General features: G+C 45.3%; 2 protein-coding genes across 7 annotated transcripts in view; one reads left to right on the top strand and one right to left on the bottom strand.

The window, feature by feature from the left end:
- Positions 1-9,553: 9,553 nt before the first annotated feature.
- Positions 9,554-25,926, bottom strand: part of LOC149747597 (uncharacterized) — a 29,291-nt gene continuing 12,918 nt past the window's right edge. Inside the window, exon 2 of the mRNA XM_089894241.1 lies at positions 9,554-16,486. Coding sequence (XP_089750367.1) covers positions 15,903-16,376 — 474 coding nt within the window. The 5' untranslated portion in view covers positions 16,377-16,486 and the 3' untranslated portion in view covers positions 9,554-15,902. The remainder of the gene's footprint in view (positions 16,487-25,926) is intronic.
- Positions 15,914-25,926, top strand: part of RALBP1 (ralA binding protein 1) — a 45,359-nt gene continuing 35,346 nt past the window's right edge. For 2 of the 6 annotated variants that reach the window (XM_030764283.2, XM_089894235.1), the window contains exon 1: positions 15,915-16,083. The gene's annotated coding sequence lies outside the window, so the exon portion shown is untranslated. The other 4 variants (XM_089894234.1, XM_022551415.3, XM_089894231.1 and 1 more) reach the window with 4 other exon arrangements.

Below are 25,926 nucleotides of genomic sequence, written 5' to 3'. Positions count from 1 at the left end.
ATGTAAAAATGCAGATCAGGCTGTGACAGTATAAATCACAAATGGACACAAGCCTAGGCCAGTGGGGGCCACCCCCTACAGTGCACGATTGCCTGGGTGCATTTATTGTTTGCTGGTTATTTTTAATCTAACATGACTGATACCAGTGTGTTGTGGATGACAGAATCGAGCAGGGATGAGCTGCTTCCGTCCAGGTGGGTGGTCAAGGCTGAGTTTGCCTATCCACACTCAGGTGTTTCTGTGGCCCACACACAGTTGCGTGTTTTGGAATGCCAAGGCTTCCTTTGAATTCAAAGAGTCTGAATTCATTGCTTTGGGAAAATTTTACTCCCTCAAAAGGACTCCACATATCTCCAGGCAGGACCTGTACTTTTTGTGTGTCAAATAAAAGACACACACAGAACAGTGACTCTGGTTATCATGGTACCAAAATATGGGAGGGTGGGAGGCAAATCGTTATGATCCAACACCACTCTCCAACCAGGGCAATGCTCTTGGGTCAAGCATCCTTTCAAATTGCGTATTTGTGGGGCAAAAAAAGGAAGCTCCATTCGACAGCTGGAAAATTACTGAAAACTTGGACATTGGCACATGGCAAACAAAAAAAAAGAGAGAAAGAAAAACTGTTTGAAGTAAGAGGACAAAACAAATTTTGACCAGCTTCCTTGTTTAACAGCATGAGCCACCTCAGAATTTATGAGGTCCCCAAAACTAGGTTTGCATAATGAACAATCAGAGCATCTGTAAAGCAGCAAACACATGGAAATCAAGCAAAACCACATCTGCATAACAAATGCTGGAATATTGCTCTAAACAAAGGCTGGTCCCTGACACTTGATGAAAACCCAAGAATGCAGAACAGTGTGGGTGCTTAAAGCAAGTGGGGTCAATGGCAAGATGGTGAACAACCCCAAGTAAGCAAGTCTTCCATTTTAAATGCTTCTACCCCTAAATATGTTGTGCACATGTTGCATTCTTAGCCCAGGGAACTTGGCCATCCCTATGACAACCCCATGAACCACTGTGAGAAGTGTGAAGCCAGGGCTGTACGGTTGATATATCTTTTTTTTTTTTTTTGCGGTATGCAGGCCTCTCACTGTTGTGGCCTCTCCCGTTGCGGAGCACAGGCTCCGGCTCAGCGGCGCAGGCTCAGCGGCCATGGCTCACGGGCCCAGCCGCTCCATGGCATGCGGGATCCTCCCGGACCAGGGGTGAACCCATGTACCCTGCATCGGTAGGCGGACTCCCAACCATTGCGCCACCAGGGAAGCCCCTGATACATCTTTAAAATGGCACATCATGTCGGGTCTCTTTACTCTTAAATCTCTCCATGTAAGTGGCGTATTATCAGACAGTCCTTTTTTTTTTTTTTTTTGCAACATCTGAACATCTGATACAATTCATGACAATATTAAACTGGCAACATTTGTAAATCACTGATTCAGGCTCTTTTTTTTTTCTTTTACTAAATTTATTTTATTCACCAAGTGGGTTGTGGGCCCTCGCCACTGACCCTGAGTGGCTGGGCCACCTAGACCGAATTTGCCTAGAGGGTGGGCTGCCGGGTTCCTGCTTCCCCACCACGGTGCTCCAGTCTCCTCAGAGCTTCTTGCACTTTTGAGAAGAAACAGCTCCTGGATCAGATGTCTTCAGGGTGAGTAACCTTGTGAAAATGCACCTGTGCCTAAATTGTCTAATAACCTTGTCAGGCTTGTGGAGTCCCACCCTGGAGAGATAATATAATAGGTCACAGCTGCTGAGGTACTCAGAGGATCTGGTTAGAGTCCCGAATCCTGGGTCAGAGTCCCCGGGTTTTGGGTTTCTGCGTTTGTCTATGTTTGCCTATGTCTGACTGTTTTATTGCTAGGATTGGCCAATAGGGGTTGGCCCTTGGATGACTTTAGCAAAACTTTATTAAACCTTATAGTAATGAGTCCCCTGACTCAGGAGATAAGACATTGCTCCTGTCTAGAAACCTTGCCTTATGGAGGTGTCAGGTTTTCACCTGTGCCTAATATGATTGTCTGGTGGTATTGATACAGGTGTGTATTATTAATGGAACCAGACCTGATTACCTTGTTGGGGTGAGAAGGTAAAGGAGAAATGGGAGCTAGGAGAAATCATCTATTTCTGAATGGGTGGTCAGCATGGATTAAAAAGCACAGCTGTGTGTCTTTAGTGACTTAATGAAAGGCAGAGATGAAAGAGAAACAAAACAGGTGGGGAAATGTTATTAGACATTTAAGGAAGGTTGAGATTGTAAAGGCAGTAACAAAACAAACAAGGATTTTATATAACTACTTTCAGTTTAAATAAAAAATACAGTAGTCATACTTGGCCTACATTTAGCCAAGTGTAAAACAAACAAACAAAAAAATCTTCCAAACACAAACAAAACTTGTTAAGAAAAATTTTAGAGGGGTTGTTGAAAATAGATTCTAAATGGTAAAGAGGTCTAGAGGGTGGCCTGAGAAGGCTGAAGTATCTTGAAGTTGGAGACAATGTTTCTAATGCAGGTAATGTCTAAGAAGCATGTGTGTATGGAACTCTATCAGCAAGTTCAGTGCTTTTCTCTGTTTGTACCTGTCCTTTCTGGTAACAATATGGTTCTTTTTGCTATGTGCTTTTATTCTGTAAATTTTAACATACTATGTTCTTGGTCTGTATGACTTCCTACTGTAGATGGTATACTGGAGTTATGAAAAAGAAAATTATTTTCTTTTGTAGCATTGCCTGGCCCCAATATCAGCTGGAGTCAGGGGAAAAAATGGCCCAACATGTGTCTTTGAATTATAATACTATTTTACAATTACACTTGTTTTGCAAAAGAGAGGAGAAATCAGGTGAAATCAGCTTTATCCCCATTTCTTGCAAGGGAAGAGCCTTTATACAATTGGACACATTTTGGGTTTTCCTCACTGAAAATTTTTTTTTAAATTTTATTAAAGTATAGTTGATTTACAATGTTGTTAATTTCTGCTGTACCACAAAATGACAGGTATATTATATATATATATTCTTTTTCATGTTCTTTTCCATTATGGTTTATCACAGGACACTGAATATAGTTCCGTGTGCTGTACAGTAGGACCTTGTTTCTTATCTTCACTGACAATTTTAACACTCTTTTGTATGAGCCAAACTCATACAAAATTGAGGGAGTTAAAATTGAACTGCTTAAGTGTGTATATATATGCGTATGTTAAAAAGGAAAGTTTGCTGGGAGGAGCAAACATTGGCAATGGTACTAACGGCCAAGGGCTCAATGGAGACCTTGGGCTGAGTGTATTCTACCTGGAAATTGCCCAGATGTCTAGATTATCTTGTCTGTGATCTCTGCTGGGGAGGTAAAATATTTTGGTCATCTACCAGGAAGATTATACCCGTACATGCTCAGAAAGGAAGTGAGGGCTTGAGTATTTTACCCTGTATCTTCCTGAGTTCCTCTCTCAAGTTCAACTTTGGGTCTAAGAGAGCCCCTCACTTTCTTCAGGGTGATACCGTCACCTCTCCCGCCCTCCTCACCGTCCAAGGTGGTGAGTGACGTGGAGCCTGGACTCCCCGAGGCTCCTCTGCAACAGGCAAGCGTGCACTCAGCACACGGGGGAACTATTAGGAGGCTGTGGCCGCATCGACTGCAGTCCTGGAGCTGCCGGACAGACAGACCACTAGGCCACAGCTCTGGACACTCTCCTCTAGGGGAAAGCTTTCCACTGTCCCCTCGGTGAGCCTCTCGTCCGAGCTGCTCATCGTTGGGACGACCGTTCCCCAGTCTCTTGTCCCGGGGATTCTCACGGCCAAGCTGTGGATAGACGCCACCACATTTGCCTGCTTCTTTCCAGAAACCAAAGTAGGAGACAGAATTGGTTCCTAAATCCTAAGGTTCTTGTTTCCCCTCTGCTTTTGTGGGGAGTGAGGGAAGGCCATTTTCCAGAGATTTGCAGTCCACAGATTGAAACCCGGGTATCGATGAAGCCTTAACCTAGGGGCTGCTTGCTTGCCCTCTCTCTCTCTCTTTCTCTCTCTCTCTCTCTCTCTCTAAATGGCCATCCTCGGAGGGGCTCGCTCAGCCCTCAGAACCAGCGCTGAGGGTAGAGGGGTGGAGGGGCAGGCCCGGGTGTACCCAGGTGCTCCCCATAAGGAGCAAAGCATGCTCTGAGCCGCAGATGGGCAAACCTGGTGCTTCCCTCCGTCTCCCATGAACACAAGGGTTTCCCAGGTGCAGCCAATGCTGCAGCATCACGCAGACCTGGAGTTTCTGATGAGACTCTGGTCAACGTCGGGCGCAATCCACAGAGGCCGGGCAGAGGCGGCAGGTGTTTGTTAAAGGCGGTTGTTCCAGGCTCTTCTGTGGTTTTGCTGCCCAGAAGTAAATTGTATCGAGCACCACAATGGAGGAACCCGGTGGGCCTTCAGAGGATGGACTCCCCGGTGGAGACCACCGGGCTATCCTACCATCGATGGTCAACTCCCCTCGGGTCAAGTGTAACAGGTGCAAGTCCTGGGCTCCTGACATTTGACCTCAACTGGTTTTTCTAGGTTATTTTGTACATTTTTCATCAGCGGCAGAGGGAAGACCCTCAGAAAAAGCCTGTCTTGCCTGAGCCAGAGCCTAATGACCTCGACTTAGCACATCTGGCTCCTCCTCTTGCGCCTCCTGCAGCTCCCACACCATGAGAAGGGGGATCCCCGCCCGCGGAGTCCAGGCTTCCACCAAAAGTCCTCCAGGGGTCTCAGGTCCTGCCCCAGCCCTGCACCTTCCTTACCAGACAGTCAAGGGGATCAGTCTCCCCTCCCTGAACCCACCAGGGTATTCAATTCAGCCCAGGGGTCCTCTGCTTCAGGCAGGGCCATATCCGTGGAGACGAGTTCCTGCAGGTCCAGAGGATCAAGGTCAACCAGGGGTTTTGTATGTGTGCACACTCCCCCCTTCCTACCTCTGATCTATATAATTGGGGAAAACGTATTTAAAGCACAGCTTTCTGTATATGCCTCAGTGCCCTAGTTCCTTCTGGGAGTAGGATCTCCTTCTGGGAGATCCCTTCTGGGATCTACTAACAAAATTAAATGATTTCCTCACCAGAAAAAATAGACATTAAAGTATTCTCAGATCAGGCTTCCGCCCTTCAAGCTGCACTATTACTCCGGGGAAACAAGCCTCACCCAGGAGCCCCTGAAGAAATTCTACAAAAGGTAAGAGCATATGTTTGGGCTGGTAGGAGGCCGGGAAGAGCCTGGATGTCTGACCCAACAGTAGTAAAACTCCATCCAGGTGCCCAGGCTCCAAATTTAAAGCAACACCCTTTAAAGAGGGATGCAAAGGAAGGAATAAAGCCTCTGATAAGCACCTTTCTTAAATGCCAATTAATCGGACCTTGTCAATCCCATATAACACTTCCATCCTGCCGGTACAAGAACCTGGGACCAGAGATGACTGGTTTATACAGGTTTTAAGGGCCGTTAATGTGTAGAGGATACACATGCGGTGGTGCCAAATCCTTATACTTTGCTTACAACTTTATCTGGAGACTTTTATCTGGACTTCTGCTGGACTTAACAGATGCCTTTTACTACAGACCCCTAAGTCCCAAATTCCTGTAAGTATTTGCCTTTGAATGGGACGATACAGAGACTAATATAAAGGAACAAAATTGTTGAATGGGACTCCCACAAGGATGGAAACAGGCCCCCACCATCTTCAGGGAAGCCTTAGCCCAGGACTTAAGGGATCTCCAATTATATGAGGGAGACTTATTCTAATATATGGATGATATACTCATTGCTAGTAAAGCTAAGGCAGTTTCAAACCAAAATACAATCCTTACTTTAAACTTTCTGGCAGACTGGAGATGGAAAGTCTCCAAGGGACAAGCACAAATGTCTCCACCAATTGTAAAATATCTAGGATTTGAGTTATCAAGAGGACAAAGAGACTTATTGCCAGACCGAAGGGAAGCATGGGCTAGGGTGGCTGTACCCACCACCAGAAGGCAACCAGGAGGATGCTGGGAATGGCTGGGTTTTGTCATACTTGGATTCCTAACTTTGGACTCATGGCCAAATCCCTATATGAAGCTCTTAAAGGAAATGACAGTGAGTCATTAAGCTGGACTGAGGAAAGCTCTGAGGCATTCCCTACCATACAAATAATTGAAGTCTGTTCTAACAGAGCTGACCTGACTGATCAGATTAGAAAATTCAGATGTGGAAACGGTTACAGACGGAGCAGCTTCATGGACGGGGCTGTGCAATCATAGCTCATCAGGAAGGCCTAGGAGCAGAACGCCCTCCAGGTACATCTGCCCAGAAGGCCGAGCTCAGAGGCCCCCACAGAGCCCTGCATCTTGGAGCAAAGAAAAAGGTTTTTATACTGATTCTAAGTTTGCATTCTCTGTCGTGCATGCACATGGGGCCAGATGGAAAGAGAGGTCTACTAACATCAGGAAGGAAAGAAACTAAACACACAGAGGGGATACTGGCCTTACTAGACTCTGTTACAATGTGGGAAGAATAGCCACAGGACATTGCCTGGGCCACCAAAAGGCTGAACAGCCAAATTATTTCCTTTGCTATGTAACTATCAGGCCACAAAACAGGTGGCCAGAACCCAAAACCCAGATCCTCAGGCCCTAGCACTCATCTCAGGTGTGGACCTCTCCCTGTTTAAGGCTTAGCATTCAGACACAGATCCAGAGAGAGCAGACGCAGGGGGATTTCATGCTGACTCTAACTTCATGAGATTTAGATGGTGATCAGTACCGAACAACCACAGAGGCCCAAGCATTTAAGGGAAATAATTACTAGGGGTCTACATCAAGGAACTCATCATGGGAGGGATGCAACCTCTCATGAGCTGTGCAAGTTTATTATTGCTCCACAAATGCAAAGGACCATCCAAAAGGTAACACAAAATTGCCTGATCTGCACCAGAAACAATCTTAAAACCGGGCCACCCCCGATGATAAAAGAGGTGCAAACCTGAGAGACAGAACCAGGAGACGATTGGTAAATAGACTTCACTGTTATACGAGGGGCCGGGGGACATTGTAGATATTTGCTGGTGTTTGTGATACCTTCACAGGATGGGGTGAAGCTTCTCCACCCAGGACAGAGAAGCCTTCCTAGGGAACAAAGGCCTTACTCAAAGAAATGACCCCTTGTTTTGGGTTGCCTCTTTCAATTCAAAGTGACAGCAGAGGAGCTTTCAAAGCCAAGGTGACTCAAGGCGTGTCTCGGGCCCTTGGAAATCAGTGGAAGCTCATGCTTCCTGGAGACCTCAGTCTACGGGAAAGACTGCAGCAATGAATCATACCTTGAAAAAGACAGTCACCAAAGTGGACCAAGAAACCAACATAACTTGGGATACGGGCTGACCAGCTGCTCTGCTGAGGGTCAGATCAGCCCCTTAAAAGCAAGCTCCGATTGAGCCCTTGTTTGATGTTCTATGGGAAACCCTTCCTTAAGACCAAGTATCACTGCAGTCTTGAAAATGCTCAAGTGGTGACAGAATTAGATTTGATAAAATGTGTACAGTCTCTCGGTGCTACCTAAAACTTAAAAGTTTTTCCTCAAACTTGGAAAAATCAATGCCTGAGGATCAACAGGGCACACTCTCGAGGACAGGCTGAAGCTCTGTTTCATCTTTTTTTTTTTTTTTTCTGGTATGCGGGCCTCTCACTGTTGTGGCCTCTCCCATTGCGGAGCACAGGCTCCGGACGCGCAGGCTCAGCGGCCATGGCTCACGGGCCCAGCCGCTCTGCGGCATGTGGGATCTTCCCAGACCGGGGCACAAACCCGTATCCCTTGCATCGGCAGGCGGACTCTCAACCACTGCACCACCAGGGAAGCCCCTCTGTTTCATCTTTGTAATTACACAAGTGAAACATGAATTCATGTTCGTTGTTAAAAAAAAAAAAAAGGCAACAATATGGAAACACATGGAGTGAAAAGTTAAAGCCCTTCACACGCTCTTACCCCCTCCCGCTCCCTTCCTTACATCCCGAGTCTCTCAGAGTATTTGTACATTTGACAGACAGGACCCCCCAGTACCCCCTCCACTCCTAGGAAAACTGGTCCTGCCTTCCGCCTCCTCACTCACCAAGATCACAAAACCCAAAAGAATTTGATTCTGGAGCACTTCCCAGAGTGGAGAAGGAGGTGCGATTTTACAAAGGAAAGTGGTCAGGTAGACCCTCAGGAAGAGAAGGGGGACCTCAGCCCTGCTGAGCAGTGGAGGGGCAGTTCAGAGAAGGCGGGCAATGCGGATGCGGTTCTAGTGGAGGGGCCGGAAGATGGAAACTTTGGGGCAGGTGAGGAACATCTGAGGGGTGTCCCCTTAGACGAAGTTGGGGGCACCTATGGTCCTCCCAGAGAACAGCCTCCTCATTGGGATCAGCCTTTTCAAATTCAGGGGAATTTGTGTCTAACTTCCTCCTGTGATCGTGTCCATCCTACACCCCCATGGGTGGTGGGCTGGGGAGATCCCCAGGGGCCCCCCTCACTGGGCCTGTAGGCAGCTCCATGGTAGCCCCAGGGCAGCCCTGGGGGCTCAGAGAGGACCTCACAGAGTGGAGGGCAGCATGGGGCCTGGGCTACCCTGGACGGAGGGAGGGAGGAAGCCACCCTCCACGAAGTCCTCTATGGATTTGGTTAAAAACCAAAGTGCATCTGAGTAAATTTGAAAGATCTGTTGGCTTTATTCAACGATTCCTGAATCTAGCAGATACAAAGGAGTTCCGAGGAGCTGTAAAAAATGAGAGACTTTTCGAGGCAGAAGGGAGCAGGACAAGGAGGTTATCCATGGTGGGAAAGTGGGTTGATCACTTTCCCTTAGGTGACAGATGGCAGGGGTCTACAAGGCAGGTCACCCACCTATCTAAGCCATTCCTGATTTTTTTAAAAATAAATTTATTTTTTTATTTTTATTTTTATTGGAGTATAGTTGACTTATCATGTGTTTCAGGTGTACAGCAAAGTGAATCAGTTATACATATATCCACTCTTTCAGATTCTTTTCCCATATAGGTCATTATTATTATTTTTAACATCTTCATTGGAGCACAGTTGCCCTACAATGGTGTGTTCGTCTCTGCTCCACAACAAAGTGAATCAGTTATACATATACATACCCTCCCGTATCTCTTCCCTCTTGCGTCTCCCTCCCTCCCACCCTCCCAATCGCACCCCTCTAGGTGGTCACAAAGCACGGAGCTGATCTCCCTGTGCTATGCGGCTGCTTCCCACTAGCTATCTATTTATTTATTTATTTTTGGCTGTGTTGAGTCTTTGTTGCTGCGCGCGGGCTTTCTCTGGTTGCAGAGAGCGGGGGCTACTCTTCGTTGCAGTGCACTGGCTTCTCATTGTGGTGGCTTCTGGTTGCAGAGTACGGGCTCTAGAGTGCAGGCTAAGTAGTTGTGACGCACGGGCTTAGTTGCTCCATGGCATGTGGGATCTTCCCGGACCAGGGTTCGAACCCGTGTCCACTGCATTGGCAGGCGGATTCTTAACCACTGCGCCACCAGGGAAGTCCCCTGATTATTATTATTATTATTATTATTTTTTGCGGTACGCGGGCCTCTCACTGTTGTGGCCTCTCCCGTTGCGGAGCACAGGCTCCGGACGCGCAGGCTCAGCGGCCATGGCTCACGGGCCCAGCCGCTCTGCGGCATGTGGGATCTTCCCAGACCGGGGCATGAGCCTGTGTCCCCTGCATTGGCAGGCGGACTCTCAACCACTGCGCCACCAGGGAAGCCCCCCTGATTTTTTTTTATATCATTTTTATTCACTTTTTCTTTTTGAAAATAGGAGTAAACATGCAATGTATAGTGTCTATTTATATATTAAGATTCCATTCCTGGGAGAGTCAATCCTTTAATTAAGTTGTGTCTTGGTTTGGTGACATGGGGCTTAGCATAAGTGACTCCATTTGGGGCCTGTTGTTTTTATCAGCTGACATTTGTGTGTGTGAGATTCCATTTATTTTTTTTAAACCATGCATATACACACACATCTTCTTTAAAAAACGAATGGACTCATATTGAATTTACTTCTCTGTGGCTTGCTTTTTGCACTGAATACATTACAGTATTCCATGTCAGCATATGTAGAGCCGTCTCACTCTTTTTAACAAACATACTTTTATTTATTTATTTTTATAAATTTATTTTATTTTTATTTTTGGCTGAGTTGGGTCTTCATTGCTGCGTGCAGGCTTTCTCTAGTTGCAGTGAACGGGGGCTACTCTTCATTGCGTTGCGTGGGCTTCTCGTGGTGGCTTCTCTTGTTGCGGAGCATGGGCTCTAGGCACACGGGCTTCAGTAGTTGTGGCACGCAGGCTCAGTAGTTGTGGCTCATGGGTTCTACAGCGCAGTCTCCATAGTCGTAGCTCACGGGCTTAGTTGCTCCACAGCATGTGGGATCTTCCCGGACCAGGGATCAAACCCATGTCCACTGCATTGGCAGGTGGATTCTCAACCACTGCGCCACCAGGGAAGCCCAACAAACATACTTTTGAAATTAGAAGGTGGCTGGTTGTGCTCTTTCTGCTGCTGCTGCTGCTGATTTAGGTGATGGTGATGATCTAAATGGTGATAATTTAGAATTAGGAGGCAGGTGATGAAAATGATCTGCAGAGAGACTGGTGGGGCCTCCTACCTGGACTGGATGTGTGGTGACCTGTCCAGAAGGAGCATTGCTATTAACCAGGCTGTGTCCTGGGGGTGGACGGGGTCCCCTAATATCACTTGGCCTCAGCTTCTACATCTCTGCAAAGGAGGTGGGGAAAGTTGTGGAAAATCCCCAAATTCATCCTTTTGAAACTACTTCCGTTTTGTTTTAGGTGTCCATAGCACAAGCCTGTCAAACCTTTGACGACGTTTTAATGATGTTAAATGGCCTTCCCTTCCCTTTTATGCCTTATTCTCTTTTCTGAAAGAATCAAAGACAGACTTAGAATGTTTAGAATGTCAGTTTTACCCAGTTCAGTGCTTTTACAAGTGTTGCCAAGAAAGAAATTCCCAGATGCAAACATGTCAAAATGATCTTTGTGAAAGGGGGAGCAAAAGCATATTTCAAATGTTGGTGATCAGCAATATTCTTGAGATATAATTATAGCCTTTGAAATCACGTGTCTTAAAATTAATTGTCCCAAGATCACGGTTGGGCTTTTCTTTCACAGAACTTTCAAACAACCTCAAATGTAATGCTAACTGGTGGTTTGTTTTTCATAAGAACGGCACAGAATCTCCTTCCTAGTTAGCTGGTGTAAGTTACTAAAATGGACAACACGACGAATGTGGGTGGGGTCAGGCAGGGCCGGAGCGGATGTGCATCTGAGGTCCTGCCTCTGGCTTGGAGCTTCTCCAGGGCAGCTCTGCCCGCTCCCCCTATCCCCCCATCCCCCCACCCCCGCACCTCAGCTTTCATCGCTCTAACAACTGCTGAGACACCAGGGGAGACCCACGAGCCGGAAATGCAGACTCGAGGTCTGATTCTTCCTCAAGTTAGTGCAGAGGGGATTTCACCAAGTGTAGTTCGATTGACAAAAAATACCGACGTCATTTTTAAATTGTAAAATTGTATTTCCAGATTCTCACCCACATGGGGGTAACAAAGGACCCACGTGAATGGGTGGCTCAGCCCATGGAGTCTGAGATGGAGGAACTGACTGGGGGAAGAGGGAGACCTGAAAATTCTAGAGCACCTCCCACTCCTGTTTGAGTCCTGGATGACGTCACAGCAGCGACTTAACAAACCAGATTCATTGCCGCAGGGCAGCGCTTCCCAACTGAGGGTTGCAGGGGTTCAGTCTGTTAGAAGATAGTTGCAGTGAGCGGGGTCTACTCTTAGCTGCGGTGCTTGAGCTTCTCATTGCGGTGGCTTCTCTTGTTGCGGAGCACAGGCTCTAGGCATGCGGGCTTCAGTACTTGTGGTGCGTGGGCTCAGTAGTTGTGGCTCGCGGGCTCTAGAGCATCAGGCTCAGTAGTTGTGGTGCACAAGCTTAGTTGCTCCGTGGCATGTGGGATCTTCCTGGACCAGGGCTTGAATCCGTGTCACCTGCATTGGCAGGCGGATTCTTAACCACTGCGCCACCAGGGAAGTCCCAGTATTTGACCTTCTGATTTACTTAGTATGATAATCTCTAAGTCCATTCATGTAGCTGCAAATGGCATTATTTCATTCTTTTTTATGGCTGAGTAGTATTCCACTGTATATATACACCACATCTTCTTTATCCATTCATCTGTTGATGGACATTTAGGTTGTTTCCATGTCTTGGCTATTGTAAATAGTGCTGCTGTGAAATAGGGGTGCATGTATCTTTTTGAATTATAGTTTTGTCTAGATGTATGCCCAGGAGTGGGATTGGTAGATCATATGGCAACTCTATTTTTATTTTTTTAAGGAACCTCCATACTGTTTTCCATAGTGGTTGCACCAATTTACATTCCCACCAATGGTGTAGGAGGGTTCCCTTTTCTCCACACCCTCTCCAGCATTTACTGTTTGTAGATTTTTTGATGATGGCCATTCTGACTGGTGTGAGGTGATACCTCATTGTAGTTTTGACTTGCATTTCTCTAATCATTAGTGATGCTGAGCATCCTTTCATGTGTTTGTTGGCAACCTGTATATCTTCTTTGGAGAAATGTCTGTTTAGATCTTCTGCCCATTTTTGGATTGGGTTGCTTGTTTCTTTAATATTGAGGCTCAGTAGTTGTGGCACATGGGCTTAGTTGCTCTGCAGCATGTGGGATCTTCCTGGAGCAGGGCTCAAACCTGTGTGCCCTGCACTGGCAGGTGGATTCTTAACCCCTGTGCCACCAGGAAAGTCCCTCTCTCTTTTTTTTAACTCATTGATTTCTATTCTGATCGTCACTATTTCCTTACTTCTACTTAATTTAGGTTTGATTCACTCCTCTTTTGCTACTTTCTTGAGCAAGCTTTTGTGGGAATGTAAGTTGGAAGTTTAGATTATTGTCTTCCTTCTAGCGTAAGTTTTTAAAATGACATTAATTTCCTTCTAAGCACGGCTTTAGCTGCCTCCCTTAAATCTGACATTTTTCTTCTCATTCAGTTTTAGATATTTTCTAATTTTCCCTGTGATTTCTTCTTTGGCCCATCAGTTATTTAAAAATGTGTTAATTTCCAAATATTTGGGAATTTCTCAGATTTCTTTCTGTCGTTGATGTCTAATTTAATTCCATTGTAGAAGGAGACATATTTTGTATGTTCTCAATCCTTTTAAAATTTTCAGACACTTGCTTTGTGGCCTACCATATGATCTATTCTGGACAATGTTTCATTTGTGCTTGAAAAGAATGTGTATTCTGATGTTGTTGGTTGGTTTTCTATAGTTGTCAAATATTTCAAGTTGGTTGCTAGTGTAATTCAGGTTTTCTATACCCTTGTTGACTTTGTCTTGTTCTATCAATTGCTAAGAGGAATTTTAAATCTCCAACTGCAACTGTCATTTTCTCCTTTCTATTCTCATGGTTTGTTTTACATGTGTTAGAAATTCTTTCTTTTAAAAGGCTATATAATATTCCATTGTATGTATATAGTACGTTTTATTTACCCAATCATCCATCAATGGATACTTGGGTTGCTTCCACCTTTAGGCTATTGCAAATAATGCTGCTATAAACATGGATGTACAAATACCTCTTTGAGTCTCTGATTTCAGTTGAGTATATACTCAGAAGGGGAATTGCTGGAGCAAATGGTAATTCTGTGTTTAATATTTTGAGGAACCACCATGCTGTCTTCCATAGCAGATGCACTATTATAATATTCCCTTCAGCTGTCAAAGCCATGGTGTTTGACCTCCCACCACAAATCAAGTCCACCCCCTCCAGCAGCAAAGCTACTAGTTTTCTTGTCTAGCCCCACCTACACTAGTTAAAACTACACTAGTAAAACTATAGTTCTGGGGCAACAGGGCAGGAAAGAAGCAGCCTCAGGCAAGCAGTTCACAGACATCTAGAGTTCCTACCAGAATTTTTAGCAGTTTTCAAGAATAGATGTTTCTCAAATTGTTTGATTTCCAATGCCCTGAAACAATCGGTTGTGTTTGACAATTTTGTCCAATTTTATTTATACTTTCTTTGTGTGCAGAGGAATTGTTGACTGTGTCATATAACCAGCGCTGAAAGTCTTTTCCACAGTTTCTCTTTAAGTAGGAACCTGTATTAGTCAGGACCTTTCAACATTTAGTAAAAGAAATCCAACTGAATTAGTTATGACTTTTCGAATTTTGAGACACAAAAAACCCCCCAATAAAACTTATTTAAACAATACAGGAAATTTATGGCTCACAATTCTAAACAGTCTATAGGATCGTCTACAGGACAGGTCAGACAGGTGAGGTTTGACAGTGCAGCTCTAATGATGCAACAAATGCAAGGTTCTTCTTCTTAGTGCACATTTGACAGTACTGACTTCGTCTTCAGCCTCTTTTGGTGCCTTTCTCCTAAACCCTGTCCCTTCAGGCTTTCTTCTTGTAGGAGCAAAACAGTTGCCACCTTTCCAGACCTCATAAATTTACACCATACCAGAAGAGCAAGGATGCTGCAGTTTACTAGAAGCCCCAACCCAAGTCTCGGTGGGTCTCATTGGTTCTGATTGGGTTACAGGACCATCCCGGAAAGGCTTAGCCACCAGAGGGAACGATTATGCTGCATAGCTTAAATGGGAGGAATGAACCTCAGGAGGCAACCAACAAATTTGTGTTAGGCAACACAAATTAGCCCTAAATAATAAATAATTGCATTGGCTTACCCAGCTAGGTTCACATCCTCAAAGCACTTTAAAAGAGCTATACAAACCATGGCCTCTGAGGCTGAAGCCAGTCTTCATGCTGCCAACTCCCGGATTCTCTCCCCCTCCTTTCCCCAACCCCACACTCCCGTTTTGGCCTCATTCATTGTTGCTGCAGAAAGCCCTCTTTACGTTGTGAATAACATGGCCATCAGCAGTTACCACAGTAAAACTCTATCTTCTCTCCCTTTTCTGTGTCCATGCAGCAATTTCCAGCAAGGGCTCAATAGTGCCCGACATGGGTCAGTGCCCATCCCTTGGCCCAATCATTGTTGCCAGAGGCAGAGTATTGTACCTGGCAAGGTAACATGCCCATCCCAGTGGTCACAGGACACCGTTCTGTTGCCAGAGGGGCAATAAGAAAACTTTTCAAAAAGTCAGAAAACAATGGCTACCACACACAGACCATCTTGGTATCTAATTATAGGCTCTTCTTGAATGTCAGGCGGAGGGGGCTGAACTTGACCGAGTAAGAAATGCAGGGTACAAGGGAGAGACCTATTGTCAGAATGGAGGCAGGCTGCTTTGGGAGGAACTGGGCAGGATGGAGTAGAGGTCAGTCTAAACACGTAATGAAGTTGTAAAGAGAGTATCGCACGCAGGAATGGAAGTGATTGGGAAGGCCCATCCATCCCCAATCTTATCATCCCCGTAATAAAACTGCCAAACTTTATGAGACAAGAACACGTAAAAAGATCCCTGATTTCCAGCCATGCATTAGCAGGACAATTCTTGAAGCCTTTGTGAAGGGAAATGCGGTCATTTCCATATTCCTTTAGATCCAGTTCTGTCTGCAAGCTAACCGTGCAGAGGACCGCTCTGATTCAGGACCTCCTCGGTACATGGTGGGGACCCCGCTGCGCCGCAAGGACCAAGAGAGGTCCTCGTCGACACCCATTTTAGGAACGCTGAGGCCAGTCCCGATACAGAGTTCTAGACAAGTTTCTCCTCGGAAGCCCACGGCGCTTCCTGCATCCAAGCCCCCAGCAAAAGTCCCCACCCCAAGCCAGACTCCCCTCCCAGCCTGGGCCACGGAGAGCCCCACCCAGCGGCGGCTGGGCCGGCCTCCGGGCCGGTTTAACTGGTTAGGGCTGAAGCCCGCGGTGCAGAAGGTCTGCGCCTCCGTAGCTGGGGTTCAGGCTGCCCGGAGCATGGACAGGACTGCGTCTGCCCTTCTCCGGACCTCGACCGGCTCTGCCCCCAACGGTCCTCGCGGAGCTCAGCCCCCCGACCACCAGAAACTGCGCAGGCGCCGGCGGAGCTCTGGTGCGGCGCGTTCTCTCGCGCGCTCCCGGGTCTCCCCAGTTGGCCCCTCGGCCGGGCAGGCGCCATGCTTCCTGGGTGTTGTAGTGCGGCTCCCGGCGGAGGGCCGCCTGCGGACTGGGCGCTGGGTTTCCGAGGACTACCCATCCCAGCATGCCCCGCGCGGGGGCACAGGGCGCCGGCCCTGGACGGCCCCGGCCGTCAGCGCCGAGAGGAGGACCCGGGAAGCAGGGTGCAGCGGGAGGAGGGAGTGCGCGTGCGCTCTGGGCCGGCTCGCCCGGTTCTGTCCCAATCATTGTAAACAGGCGGAGGCTGGGGCGGGGTGGGAATGGGGCGCCCGAGGCCGGCCGGGGGCGCAGCGCAGAAGGCGGCCGCGGCGGCGGGCGGTCGCGAGGCGGCGGCGCAGGTCAGTGGCGGGCGGCGGGGCGGGCGGGGGTCGCGGCGGGGCCCCGCTGTCCGAAGCCGTCCGCGCGCCTTCCCGTGGCGTCTGTCAGGCGGTTGCGGGGCCGGGCTCTCGCGGGGCGGCTGGGCGGGGGCGTGGCTGCCGGGGGCGGCTGGTTCTGGCGGCTTGTCCGCTGCTCCGGCCCGCCCTGCCCGTTTCTCCCGCTCGCTGGTCGCGGCTCTTGGGTCTGGGCGGGGAGGGTGGGGAGCCGGGCCCTACCCGGGGCCCGGGCCTCGGACGGGGGAGAGGGACTCGGTCTTTTACATAATCGCGGCCGGGATGCTGACGGGTCTCCGGTGCGCGCCCGGTGAGGAGGGAGGGCTCGTGGAAGCGGCGGGGCTCCTGGGTGCTGCGAGGGCATCGGCAGAGCCCAGTTGGGAATTCTTTTCACAACTCCTTGTCAAGCGGGCTGGCGCCCAAAGGCTCTTATGGAGGTCAGCTGGGTGCGTGTGTGTGTTTGTTTATCGTTGTGAGAGTGAAACAGGTTTCGCCAGATATCCCACACCTCAGCCTTACCTGAAGTCCTTATGCTGCTTCAGGTTTGGGGATTCATGACTCCAGAGCCTCCGTCTTGAGCAAGCAGAGCATCTTTCCTCTAAGGCCTGATCGAATGCTTGAAAATAATTAAAATGTTAACTCGAGGGGTTTTGAACGTGCAGGTGCAAATACCGTCGTTTGGACGCTGAGTTAACACACCGACGAGCCTCATTAGGAGAGCTTTCACTCAACGTTCTGTTGGGTGGAGCGGGCTTGTCCCCGCGCTGCAGTACTTTGGGTGGCAGTCCATCATGCTGGGCGGTAGTTCACACAATATTCAAGTAGCGATGATGAGGAACAGGCCCACCTGTGGTTTGCTGGCCACGGAGGCAGCGCTTCTAAATGAATAAGTGGATCTGGGAATGAGAAAGGTAACTTCACTTTCTGCCTTCCGAATTATCTTGGTGACTTGATAATTCCTTTCTGAGTATCTTCCTGAGAATGAGTAATTGCTGTAAACTGTATTGGCAAGTAGTAGAGGTAGGAAGGAAGTTAGTAGAAGGGTTTCCGCTTTTCAAAGTGACCCATAGATGTAAGCGAGGTGGGCTAGTTTAACTGACCGTTGGGAAATAATTCTTTAAACAGAGTATCTTGAAGCTATGCGACATAATTTACTGTCTCTTTAAAGTAGTATTTCTCATTTTAAATCTTCCAGGGACCATTTCTCCCCTACTTTAGAAAAAACAGAAGTGGTATCAGAAAGTGCATATTAACTTTAATTTGTACAGGTGTTTGCTTGGCAAGGAGAGGTTGGGCCCAGAATGTAACCAAAAGTATGTTCTTTCTTTTTTGAACGAAAATGTCTGATAGGAACTTAGGTTAGTATATGTAGAGGGAAAAAGGGAAAATGCAGGTCATTTAGTGTAATTTCTGTGCATCAGGTACTGTGGAGACTTACAGATGCATGAGGCAGTGCCCCTGCCTTCAGGGTGGTAAGACTTTCTCACTTACTTGAACTTCCGCAAGTACAATATGTTTTTAAGGTTGCTTTGAGCGGAGGAAGGACGGGGAGTGCAGTGGGTGTTCAAAGGAGGCAGTGGTCTGTGTCTTGAGGGAAGAGGAGGAGAGACTGAGCAAGGGGCAGTGGTCAGGAAAAGTGTATGGGAGAGGAGGAGAGCAGTGAGTATACAGGCTTAGAAAGGATGGGCATTTAGGCGGGAGGAGCAGTGTGAGAAGAGCACGGGAGTCCGAACAGAGTGAGTTGTAGGATCTGCAGGTACGGCTGACGAGGGCCGAGGGTGGTGGCAAGATGTGAAACTGGGGACGTAGGCAGAGACCAAATTAGGAGTAGTCTTGTAGACAGGTGACGTAAGTCAGCCTAACCTCGAAGCAGACAAGAGTCACTGAGACAGGATGAAGAAGAGGTCTAAGCCTCTCAACCCATTGTAACTCCTTGCTGTGTGTCAAGCATTGTATTAGGTGCTTTATACTTTATGTCCTTGAACCCGAAGAAGGTTTAGGCATGACTGAGGCAGAAATCTTGGGAAAGGAAAGGAAGGCCAAGGGAAAGTTGGACAGGAGGAAAGAGAGCATTGCAAGAACGGGAAGTTGTTCTCTGCAGCTGTAGCATTGGGCTTACAGGGTAAGTAGCATACGAGGAGGGTGCACAGATCAGTCCTCAAGTACTTTGTGCCATTCTGAGGATTCTCGAGGGCTTTTCCTTTAGATAATAAGAGAGCTTATGGATTTTAACCAGGAAAGAGCCATGATAAGGTTTTCATTTTAGAAAGACCATTCTGGTTATTGTAGAGTATACATTTCAGAAGGGATGGAGGGACAAGGAGGATGCAGGAAGACTGGTGAGTTTTTGTAATAATTGAGGTGACAGGTAAGGGCCTAAACTAAGGTAGAATCAGTGGAGATGCAGAGGAATAAGTTAATAGCACAAATATTTAAGAGGCCGAATTAATAGGGTTCAGTGGCACTTGGATTTGGGGAGTGAGAGAGAAATAGTAGGATAAGATGACTTGGATTTTAACTTAGGTGATTGAATAGACAACAAACAGTAAAGTATGCTGAGACAGGGAATTCAGGAAGAGGAGCAAATCTGGGGAGGAACAGTATTTTAGCTTTTGGATACGCTGAGTAGGAGTTATCTGTAAAACATCCAGGTGGAAGTGCTTGTGTGTGGGTTTGGAGCACAAGAGAAAGGTCTTGATAGGAGAGTCATCAAGCTATCTTATAGGTGGTTCCTGAAGCCTTTGATTTAGGTAACACGGCGTAGGAAGAGTTTACTGATGGAGAATGGTCCTGGAAATAGGCCATGGAGGGCAATAGCATTTGAAGCCAGAGAGAAGAAGAACTGGAAAGGGAAATTCCTATGTGTTGAGAAACGCCGAGAAATCATGAGGACATGTTGTAGAAGCCCAAATGGGATCATTTCAAAAGGAAGCTATGCTTCACAACTGCCTCTCCAGAAAAAATAAGGATAAAGGAAGCTGTATTTCAAATGCTTTGAGAACTCGAATGAAACATGGATTTTTAGGAGTCTGTTGAATTTGATAACTAAGTGAGAGCAGTTTCGTAGCATCCTACTTAATGCTACCATTTGGGGAGGGAGCTAAGTTTGAGTTGAGTTAATGGGAGGTCAGAGAGTGGAGAAAGCAAATGCAGGTTATTTCAAGAATAAACAAATCTTAGCTGTGAAGGGAAGAATAGAAAAGTGTTAGCAGAGGGTAATAAAGGGTTAAGAAGGGAGTTTTAACTTGGCAAAGACTTGAGCCTGCTTTTCTTATGACAGCTTTATTGAGATATTCATATAACATAAAATTGATCCTTTTAAAGTGCACAATTCAGTGGTTTTTCGTGTGTTAAGAGTTGTGCAACCACCTCTACGATCAGTTTTAGAACCTTTTCATTACCCCTCTTCTTCATTGTCAGCCATTCACCATTCCCCCTGCTTCCACTCACTAGCAACCACTAATCTACTTTCTGTTTCTGTGGTTTTGCCTGTTCTGGACATCTCATGTACATGGAATCATGTATGTAATCATTTGTGACCGACTTTCTTTACTCAGCATCATGTTTTCAAGGTCCGTCTGTATTGTAGCAGGTGTCAGTACTCCATTCCTTTTTATTGCTGAGTAATATTCCACTGTCTGGTCATACCACATTTTGTTTATCTGTTCATCCATTGATGAACATTTAAGTTGTTATTTACTTTGTGGCTATTATGAATATTCCTAGTGTGAATGTGCAAGTTTTCGTGTAGAAATATATTTTCATTGTTCCTGGGTATATACCTAGGAGTAGAATTGCCGGGTCATGTGGTGACTTTTATATTGAACAGTATGAGGAACTGCCAAACTGTTTCCCAAAGCAGCTGCACCATTTCACTGTCCAGTGTAAGGACTCCGATTTCTCCATATCCTCACCAACACTTGTTATTTTCTGGTTTTTAAAATTTTAGCTATACTGGTAGGTGTGAATTGGTATCTCATTGTGGGTTTGATCTGAGTTTCCCTGGTGGCTGATGGTGTTGAATATCTTTTCATGTGCTTATTGGCCATTTGTATATCTTCTTTGGAGAAATAGTTATTCAAGTCCTTTGCCTATTTTAACATTGGGTTGTTCATCTTCTTGTTGTTGAGTTGTAAATGTTCCTTTACATATTCTGGATGCTGGACCCTTATCAGTATATATGATATGCAAATACTTTCTTCCATTCTCTGGGTAGTCTTTTTACTTTCTTGTTAATGCCCAAGGCAAAGGTTTTAAATTTTGATGAAGTACAATTTATTTTTTCTTTTGTTACTCATGATTTTGTTATCATATCTAAGAATCCGTTGCCAAATCCAAGGGCTTGAAGATTTACACTATGCTTTCTTCTAGGAGTTTTATTCTTATATTTAGTTCTTAGTTCTAAAACCTTAGTTTAGGTTTTAGTTCTTATATTTAGATGTTGATTCATTTTGAGTGAATTTTTGTATATGGTCTGAGATTGGGTCCATTTTTTGTGCGTGGAAATCAAATTATCCCATTCCCATCTGTTGAAGTGACCATTCTTTCCCCATTGAATAGTCTTGACACCCTTGTTGAAAATCAATGGACCGTAGATGTTTGGGTTTATTTCTAGACTCTTCAGATCGACTGTATAGGTCTATATATTTATCCTAATGCCAGTACCACATTGCTTTGGTTATGCTAGTTTTGTAGTACCTTTTGAAATCAGGAAGTGTGAGTCTTCTAACTTTGTTCTCCTTCGTTATTTTTTTGTGGCTATTCAGGGCCTGTTGCAATTCCATATTAAACTGAGGATCAGATTTCCATTTCTGCAAAAAAGGCTGTTGAAATTTTGCCGTGAATCTATAGATCACTTTGAGTTACAGCAATACATTGTTGTCTTAATGATACTGAATCTTTCAATCCATTAAAAAGGGGTTTATTTAGGTCTACTTTAATTTCTCTCAGCAGTGTTTTGTAGTTAGCAGTGTATGCCTGTTTCACCTCCTTGGTTACATTTATTCCTGTTTTATTCTTTTGGCAGCTAATGACCAGTCATTAGCTGATCAGTAAGCTAACAGAACAGAGGCTTCAGCTAATGATTGGACAGAGATTTCCTTAAACATTTAGTATCAAAAACATCTCCCGATATTTTCAGAGGGGTGCTGTGCATCTCTTGGGGGTGTACCTTCAGTACTCAACCACTTTACAACTCTGTCTTAGCTTTCATTTCCTGTTTGTACAGAGGTCAAGGTCATCCAGAGGTGAGGGTGGAGGGCTTTCTCCGGTAGGATAAACTCAGTGAGATCCACCGGAGACACATCAACTAGTTTAAGGACAAAGACAAGGAGAGAATCTTCAAAGTAGCAAGAGAGAAGTGACTCATCACATACAGGGGATTCTCAATGTCATTATCAAATACCCTCTCATGAGAAACGGTAGAAGCCAGAAGGCAGTGGGATAACATAGTCAAAGTATTGAAAGAAAAAAACTGCTAACCAAGAATTCTTCGTCTGGCAAAACTCCTGAGCATGTACATAGCCCTGCGCGCACACGTTTCTCCTAGATTTCCAGGAATTTGTTGAAGCTGTTCAAGGTCCTTGTGCCCCAAAACACCTCTCAAGGTTTTGGTCGTAGTGTTTGTCCCAGCTGTTACCTGATGCTTCAGGTGGAAGCAGCTAAAACCTCTGCCAGCCCCCTAGTGGCCTTACCCTGGGGGGGGGGTGGGTGGTGGTTCTGAGTTAGCATTTAGGTGAGATAAAGCAAGCCTTTTCAGCAGGCAGGTCTTCCAGGGAGCCTGGAATAATAATTTCAGTTTGTTTGCAAATGAGGTTTGTTCTGTTGAACCAGTGCTGGGAATGTGGGCTGTTAGTTTCAAGGGTGCCACTGATCTGGGAAGCCCAGGATAGGACTAGAGAAAGTTAAATACCACAAAGTTCTATGTTCTTAAGCAAGATTCAGCTGTTTTTCTTGAATAAGTGCTCCCTGGATTGCTGCAAGCTTTTGCTTAGTTTCCAGTGTTGTGAAAAAGTTGCTTCTGACCAAGTTTAGGTGCTTTTATGGAGGGGTGCAACTTTTGGAGTTCCTTAAGCTGTCGTTTTACGTCACTCCATCTGTTTATTTAGTACTCCATTTATTTTTAGGCTGCCTCTGTCACTATAGTTCAAGTGAATTTTTTGTAGACAGCATATAGTTGGGTTAGTATTTTCTCTTTCTCTGTTCTTTGCTTTTTTTTCTAAGGAATTTGAGGTGCTTGTAGAGATGTAACATAATAAAGGTTTTTTGGCTATCATAAACAGTGCTTTGCTTACTTTTGTGTATTTGGGGGCTAAGGTTTTTTAAAAATTTTTATTTATTTATTTATTTTTGGCTGTGTTGGGTCTTCGTTTCTGTGTGAGGGCTTTCTTTAGTTGCGGCGAGCGGGGGCCACTCTTCATCGCGGTGCGCGAGCCTCTCACTGTCGCGGCCTCTCTTGTTGCGGAGCGCAGGCTCAGTAGTTGTGGCCCACGGGCCCAGTTGCTCTGCAGCATGTGGCATCCTCCCAGACCAGGGCTCGAACCTGTGTCCCCTGCATTGGCAGGCAGACTCTCAACCACTGCGCCACCAGGGAAGGGGAGCTAAGGTTTTAACCTTAGGTCAGAATATTAATTTTTGGTAGGTGTTGCTAAATTGTCCTTCTAGATGTAACAGTTTACACTTTTACCAGTAGCGTGTAAACGTGTCTCTTTCTTCACACCCTCCCATTGTTGGGTATCAAACTTGTTCATCTTTAGAAAATTGGTGGGTGAAAAAGAGCTTCTTTTAAATTCCCTGTTTTTTCATTTTAAAAGTATTTGTGTGCTTCATGTTCAAATCCTCAACCGTTTTTCTTTTTTAAAAATTAATTTTGAAAAGTATTTGTCATGTCTAGTGCCAGTATTTTTTCTCTAAGTTTCTTCTGGGCTTCTTACATTTGTTTATGGTGTTTTTTAAAATGTGCTTACGATTTTGTGAAGGTCTTTTAAAATGGGAGTCAAGGAAGGAAAAAGCAGTAAAACTCTTCCTTTTTCACACTTTTATGGGGTGGGGGAGGATATAGTTTATAAAATCTCAAGTTTTGTCCAGATATTTTTATAGTGTTTTGTATAGTTAATAGCAAAGTTAAATATTGATTAATAATTATTATTGCTACTTACTGAGTACCAGGAATACCATTTTGTTTAGTCTTGGCAGTGCCATGCCAGGTAGATGTCAGTATTTACAGATAAGGAAGCCCAGCCTATGAAGGGTGATGGTACTTAGTCAAGCCTACGACTGTGCTGTATTACTTCCTGTTTACTGTATTCTCTCTCCATCAGGGTATCTCCCAGTTTCTTTACTGAGGAATAGGGGCCTGGGTGAGATGGAAATAATATGATTGTGTTTTCCTCAGCCATTAAAGAGACCACACCTTAATATTTTCTTGTATATTCTTCCAGAGATGTTTTATACACATACAGGCAAAGAATGTGTAAGTATGTATACATTCTGTTCTAAACAGTCATGATGTAAATTGTGGAACAAGGCATTTATTTGTCGAGTGCTTACTGTGTACCAGGCACTAGGCCTGTTTCTTTACATTTGATCAGTTTGAGTGAAGCCCTTCAAACTGATCACCTTGAAACGTTGTACAGATATTTAAATATGAAGCTTTTGCCTAAAAGGTAACTAAAAACAAAAATGCTAGTAGAACTCATTTGGAATTGCTTCAGAGCTGATACCTTGATGTAATGAAGCATGACCCTTCATTCCCAATTGAAGGTTAAATTAATTCAAAGGCACTACAAATTGAAAGCCAGATACTGTGACAGGTTGAGAATAAAAGTGCATGCCATTGCCATTGTTTAAAAATAAGGTGTGTTTTTCAGTTATAAAAACAGTGTTTTTGTGTGATTGGGACTTTCTCCTTAATCTTTTTATGAATAAGCTCTTTCGCCAACCTGCCAGTGATAGGTGCCTTTAGATAAATATATTTGGATAAGTAACTACTATTGAGAAAAAGGAGGGAGAGGGAGATGAGGGAAGAAAGCTCCCCTCCCCCCCACTGGGAAGAAAGCTTTTAAAGGAAAACTCATAAATTGAAGCTGTAATTTTAAGATGTTAGCAATTTTCAGTTGTTCCTTCCAAAGTAGAAATAGCGAATCAAGAACTTTGACTTTCTAGGGAGTTTCCTGGTGGCCTAGTGGTTAGGATTCCAGGCTCTCGCTGCCATGGCCCGGGTTCAGTCCCTGGTGGGGGAACTGAGATCTCGCAAGCCACGTGGCATGGCCAAAAAAAAAAAAAAAAAGAACTTTGACTTTCTGTGGAAAACTATGGGAGAAGAAAGTGTGAATATAAAAATGAAGAAAAAGCTCACTGAAGTCCATTTTGTTATCCCCCTAGAATGGTAACAAGCAATTAAAAAGCAGCAGATACCATGCTACATTTTTCAACTAAGCTTAGCATTTTAAGAAAATTAGCATATTATGACATCAGATTTTGCTTCCTCAGGTTACTTTTTTTTTTAATTCAGACTTTATTTTTTTAGAGCAGTTTTGGGGTCACAGCAAAATTGAGAGGAAGGTACAGAGATTTCCCATATGCCCCCGGCCTCACACGTGCACAGCCTCTCCCGTTATCAGCATCCCCCACCAGATGGGACGTTTGTTACAAGTGAGGACCTGACATTGACATGCATTGCCACCCAAAGGCCATAGTTTACATTACAGTTCACTCTTGGTGTTGTACACTATGGGTTTGGACAGATTTATAACAACATGTATCCATCACTGTGGTATCATACAGTATTTTCACTGCCCTAAAAATCTTCTGTGCTCTGCCTGTTCATCCTTCTCTCCCCCTCCTCCCCCAACCCTTAGCAACCATTGATGTTTTTGTTCTCTCCATAGTTTTGCTTTTTCCAGAATGTCATGCAATTGGAATCATCTGTTATGGAGCCTTTTCAGACTGGCTTCTTTCACTTCGTGATAGGCATTTAAGTTTCCTCCATGTCTTTTCATGGCTCGAGAGCTCATTTCTTTTTAGTGCGGAATAATATTCCATTGTTTGGATTCTAGCACAGTTTTATTTATTTATCCATTTACCTACCAAAAGACATCTCGGTTGCTTCCAAGTTTTGGCAATTATGAATAAACGTACTTCTGTAAGTTAGCTGCTGCCAACATCCATGTGCAGGTTTTTGTAAGGACATAAGTTCTCAACTCCTTGGGCAAATACCAAAGTCACCAAGGACATGATTGCTGAATTGTATGGAAGGAGTATATTTAGTTTTGTAAGAAACTGCCAAACTGTCTTCCTAAGTGACTGCACCGTTCTGCATTCCCACCAGCACTGATAAGAGTTCCTGTTGTGCCACATCCTCGCCAGTGCTTGCTGTTGTCAGCGTTTTGAATTTTGGCCATTCTAAT

Source organism: Delphinapterus leucas, chromosome 14 (genome assembly GCF_059928025.1).
Source record: "Delphinapterus leucas isolate spDelLeu-1000000601 "Yukka" chromosome 14, BTC_Dleu_Yukka2, whole genome shotgun sequence".
Lineage (NCBI taxonomy): Eukaryota > Metazoa > Chordata > Mammalia > Artiodactyla > Monodontidae > Delphinapterus > Delphinapterus leucas.
This window is presented reverse-complemented; position numbering and strand designations above follow the sequence as displayed.